General features: G+C 64.1%; 1 protein-coding gene across 1 annotated transcript; it reads left to right on the forward strand.

Annotated features, from left to right (window-relative positions):
* Window positions 1–869: 869 nt before the first annotated feature.
* On the forward strand, window positions 870–4,105 carry FOXJ1 (forkhead box J1). Its single transcript, XM_004374137.1, has 2 exons — window positions 870–1,451; window positions 3,214–4,105. Exons 1-2 carry the CDS (start codon window positions 954–956, stop codon window positions 3,970–3,972), a joined length of 1,257 nt encoding a protein of 418 aa, XP_004374194.1. The 5' UTR covers window positions 870–953; the 3' UTR covers window positions 3,973–4,105.
* Window positions 4,106–4,998: the final 893 nt, after the last annotated feature.

The raw sequence follows: 4,998 nt of genomic DNA on the forward strand, positions 1-4,998 counted from the left end.
CTGGCCAATGGCAGCAGCAGAAGCTGTTTATGGGGGAGGAGCGTCGCCATGGCAGCAGGAGAAGCCTTTTGGAGCGGCTACTTAATGCCGGTCCCCGGGCCGCGGGCGTTCAGTGAGGCGCCGTCGGGCGGGGGTACGACGACGGGCGCTGGCGGGGCCCTCAAGCTGGGGGTGGAGAGCCTCAGGGGGTGGGAGGAACTTCTTCCAGAACCTTCCTCTGGCCCGGGCTGCGCTCTGAGCCAGGTAAGGGACGGGGAGGGAGGACTGCGGCCAAGGGCAAGGAGGTCGTCTGTACCAACCCCGCTCTCCTATCGGTCCTGGACAGAAGTGGGGAACCCAGGGACTGACATTTGAGCAATTGGGGTAACTCACTGCTCGCTCCCCCATAACTCTGTATCCTGTTCTCGTCCTTTCCCGGGACCCCCTCATTCTAAAGTCACTTTTCAAGGATCAGACTATCTCCCACCCCCTGCCCCGTCATATTGCTTTCCCCTCGCTCAATTTCCATTTGTTGGGGAGGGTACAGATTTCCCGCTCTTCTGGAAAAAGGGGTGCCCCTACCCTCTTCTCACATTTGGCCAATAAAGTCTCCTTTAAAACCTCGAGGAGAAAATGGAGAGAAAGGTAGATGCCGTGGGGGCTGGACCCGAGGGCACTGCTTCTGCTTCCCTGACCCCGACACTAACAGGTCCTCTCCAGCTTGGGAGCAGTTTGAGCAGAGCCCCCCTTACACACGCCCTCTCCCCCGGGGTGAGGGAGAGTGCTCAGCTCCCTGTGGTCCCCGCAGGCGACCACTCACACGTTCGGAGGCGGCTGCCCCCAGGCTGCGGGATGGACGCGCGTGTCCCAGCGACTGTGTAACTGGAACCGCGGGGTCAGCGGCCGGCGAGCGCGGCGCGCCCCTCGGCTCAGCCGGTGGATGGTGACCGCCCCCTCGGAGAGCCCGCACAGACATGGCGGAGAGTTGGCTGCGCCTCCCAGGAGCGGGGCCCGCAGAGGAAGCCGCGCCCGAAGGCGGTCTGGAGGAGCCCGACGCCCTGGATGACAGCCTTACCAGCCTGCAGTGGCTGCAGGAGTTCTCCATTCTCAGCGCCAAGGCCCCCACCCTGCCCCCGGGGGGCGCCGACCCCCACGGCTACCACCAGGTGCCAGGCTCGGTCGCGCCCGGGTCCCCCCTGGCGGCGGACCCCGCCTGCCTAGGGCCGCCGCACACGCCAGGCAAGCCCACGTCGTCGTGCACCTCGCGGAGCGCGCCCCCAGGGCTGCAGGCCCCGCCCCCCGACGACGTGGACTACGCTACCAACCCGCACGTGAAGCCGCCCTACTCGTACGCCACGCTCATCTGCATGGCCATGCAGGCCAGCAAGGCCACCAAGATCACCCTGTCGGCCATCTACAAGTGGATCACGGACAACTTCTGCTACTTCCGCCACGCCGATCCCACCTGGCAGGTAGGGGAGGCGCGGGCGGCGGCCGCTCCCTCCCCACCCCTTCCCATGCCCTGCTCCAGACTCCCCTCCCAGGACTCCCACCCTAGGATGCCCATTCCAGATCCGCTGGCTACGTGGGCGCGGGGCAGCGCGGGCAGGACGAAGGCCGTCTTCAAAGGTCTTCCAGTGAGCCCTGTTCTTGGAACTGCCCCTCCCTTGACTTGCAGAGGGAGAAGAGGGAGAATTAAGGGCGCAGAGCCCTTTAGGGTGCAGACGCTGAGGCTCAAGAGGAAAGAACTTTGGCGGGCCCAGCCTAAGACAAGTGCTAGACGATGCGTGGAACATAGCCTCCTGGGGGGGGGGGGACATATTCTTGTCCCAAGTCCTAGAATTCCTAGACACAGCCCTGCCCAAGGACAGTTTGTCAGGGCCGGACTCCAGAACCGAAGCTGGGGCATGGTCTTCCCGCCAGGCACTGCATCACGTCTGCTGTCCACCGGGAGAGGGGGAGGGCTAGGGCAGTGGGGTGTGAAGACCACCTGTCTGGTGGAGGGGTATGGACCTTCCTAAAGCCGCAGTCCCAGCCCCCCGCCCCACCCCCTCCCCAGCTTCCTGCCTCTACTCCTCCCCCCCCTGCTCAGCCAGCCTCCCTGGGGGTACAATTACCTGAGCCAGGTGCTCTCCACCGGGGCTCTGCCTGCCCTGCGCTCTGGCTTCATGTTCCAAGTCTCCGGAACCTGGCACAGAGCAGCCAAGGGGCCCTGGCCACCCTGTAAACATCCCAGCCCCACCAGCGGGGCACTACCCACTCACACGTCGTGCTGTCCCAGCCCCAGACCCCCCGACCCCCGCCAGCATGGTTTGGACAAGCTAAGCACCTACAAACAAACAAGGCAGGATGGTGGGTTTGAGACCAGACAAACATTGTCCTGAGTCTTCCACCGGCGGGATCAGGAGCTAGCTGGGGACACAGGCCCCAAGGATGCCCAGGCTGGTCAGGGTCTCTTCGCTGGGGCACTCATGGGGGCAAGACACAGCATACCAGTCCCAAGACATTCTTTGTTTGCTTGGGCTCTGACCACCAGGCCCTAGGAAAGGAAGCAGAGACCCCCATCCTGCCCTACCCCAGGCACAGGTCTGGGCCCCAGGAATTAGCCTGGGCCCCAGGAATGAGCGCTATGCCCTTGGCGGAGTAATAGTCAACGAAGGAGGCCGTAGGGGGTGAGGGCCCAGGCCAGCAGCTGGCTCAACTAACAAGGAAAGTCACTAATTCCCTCATACTACATCCCTGCACACGCGCGCGCGCGCACACACACACACACACACACCCCCTCGGTCGCCTAGCCCCCTCCCTCACCCCACCCACTCACTTCACAAACAGTGGGCCAGCCAGGCCCGGGAATCAGGGGATGGGGTCCAGGCCCTGGGGGAGCTGAGGGCTTTGGCCAGAGGCCTTGAGCAGTGGGCGCAAGGGGGGAGGGTAAAGGGGTGCCGCTGAGAACCACCCTGTAGCTCAGGCTCGGATGACTGAGCAGGCAGATATCCCAGCAACAGGGACAAAAGCCCCCGACTGCACTCCCAGCTCCCCGTGTCCTGGCTGGTGTCCCAGCCGCCCCCCAGACCAGCTCGTCCATCCTCCCCTCCTCCACTGGGGAGGAGGAGATGGGGGCGTGCAGGAGAACCAGGTGCCACCCCACCATCAAGCCTTCTCGTTGAGCTGGCGGTCACTCTCTCTCTCTCTCTCTCCCTCTGTCTCTCTCGCTTGTTCTCTCCCTGTACTCAGAATTCCATCCGCCACAACCTGTCCTTGAACAAGTGCTTCATCAAAGTGCCCCGCGAGAAGGATGAGCCGGGCAAGGGGGGCTTCTGGCGCATTGACCCCCAGTACGCCGAGCGGCTGCTGAGCGGAGCCTTTAAGAAGCGGCGGCTGCCCCCAGTCCACATCCACCCTGCCTTTGCCCGCCAGGCCTCACAGGAGCCCAGTGCTGCCCCCTGGGCCCGGCCGCTGACCGTCAACACCGAGGCCCAGCAGCTGCTTCGGGAGTTCGAGGAGGCCACAGGGGAGGCGGGCTGGGCTTCAGGCGAGGGCAGGCCTGGGCACAAGCGCAAGCAGCCGCTGCCCAAGCGGGTGACCAAGGTCCCGCGGCCGCCTAGCACCCTGCTGCTGACCCAGGAGGAGCAGGGCGAGCTGGAGCCCCTCAAAGGCAACTTTGACTGGGAGGCTATCTTCACCCTGGACGGAGAGCTGAGCTCCCTAGAGGGCCTGGAGCTGAGCCCTCCGCTGAGCCCCGCCTCGCACGGTGACATGGACCTCACCGTCCATGGCCACCACATCGACCGCCCCACTACCTGGGGGCCCCCGGTGGAGCAGGCTGCCGACAGCCTGGACTTTGACGAGACCTTCCTGGCCACGTCCTTCCTGCAGCACCCCTGGGACGAGAGTGGCAGTGGCTGCCTGCCCCCCGAGCCCCTCTTTGAGGCCGGGGATGCCACCCTGGCTGCCGACCTGCAGGACTGGACCAGCGTGGGCGCCTTCTTGTAAGAGGCCAGGCCCCGCCCCACCTCCAGACAGTGCCCAAGTGAGGACCCAGCACTGCCCCCCAGCACAGGTTCACGGACACCCCACCGCCCAGGCAGAGGCTGTGCTGGGTCTCTCGAGGCTGGCCCCAAGAGGCCGCACCGTCCCAGCCCAGGCGGCCTTCAAATTCAAGCCCAGGAGGCTGAGAACTGGGGGCCCAGGACCAGTGCCTCCCAGCCCCCCACATACAGTGTTTCATAGAGCCACATCTCCTCCACCCCAGAGAGCGACCACAGGACCCTGTGCTGTGCCAGCGAGGCCTGAAGGGGCCCGGACCAGGCGGGGAAGAACAGAACAGGGCCCTCCCCAGAGCACTCCAGCCTCAACGCTGCTCCTCTTTCTCTCCCCAGTCTCCTCTCTCTTCCCCCGCCCCCCGCCCCAGGTCTCTATCCAGAGAAAGTTCCCAGGTACAACAGATACTAATTAGGTGACAGCAAATTAATCCCCTGGAGGCCTCTCCAGGCAGCCTCCCTGGGGCGGGGGGGGGGGCAGTGGATGGGGGAGGTGGACAGAGGACAGACACGGGGGTGGGGCAGGCAGAGGAGAGAAATGCTCTGGGGGTGCAGGGGAAGCAAGGAGTTCATCTCTAAGGCCTCTGGGGTCTTCGCCTGGCCCCATCCTTAGGGGTCAAGCCAAGGATGTAAATCCTAACCTTTGTGCCCCACTTGAGGCCGAGAGCAGCAGCAGCAGGAAGCTGGGGTTCTGGGGGGGCTGGGGGCAGGGGCAGCCAAGCTGAGGGGGGACGGACAGACTAATGTAGTGCACGTAGTGATAGCTAAGACTTAACCGGGAGGGACGCCGAGCTAACTGGAACCGCTGGGTCCAAGAAGGGTGGAGTGGTCCTCTCCCCCGCCTGCACTCAGAGGGTGGGGTGGGGATGTCCTCCCCAGACTTGGCCTCCAGCTGTGTTCCACATCCACCCTCCCGCCCCGTGGGGCAATTTAACCTTTTTCATGGAAAGTTATTTACAATAAAAAAATTTTAAAAATA

The sequence above is a fragment of the Trichechus manatus genome, unplaced genomic scaffold (genome assembly GCF_000243295.1).
Source record: "Trichechus manatus latirostris isolate Lorelei unplaced genomic scaffold, TriManLat1.0 scaffold00028, whole genome shotgun sequence".
In the NCBI taxonomy this organism is placed as follows: domain Eukaryota; kingdom Metazoa; phylum Chordata; class Mammalia; order Sirenia; family Trichechidae; genus Trichechus; species Trichechus manatus.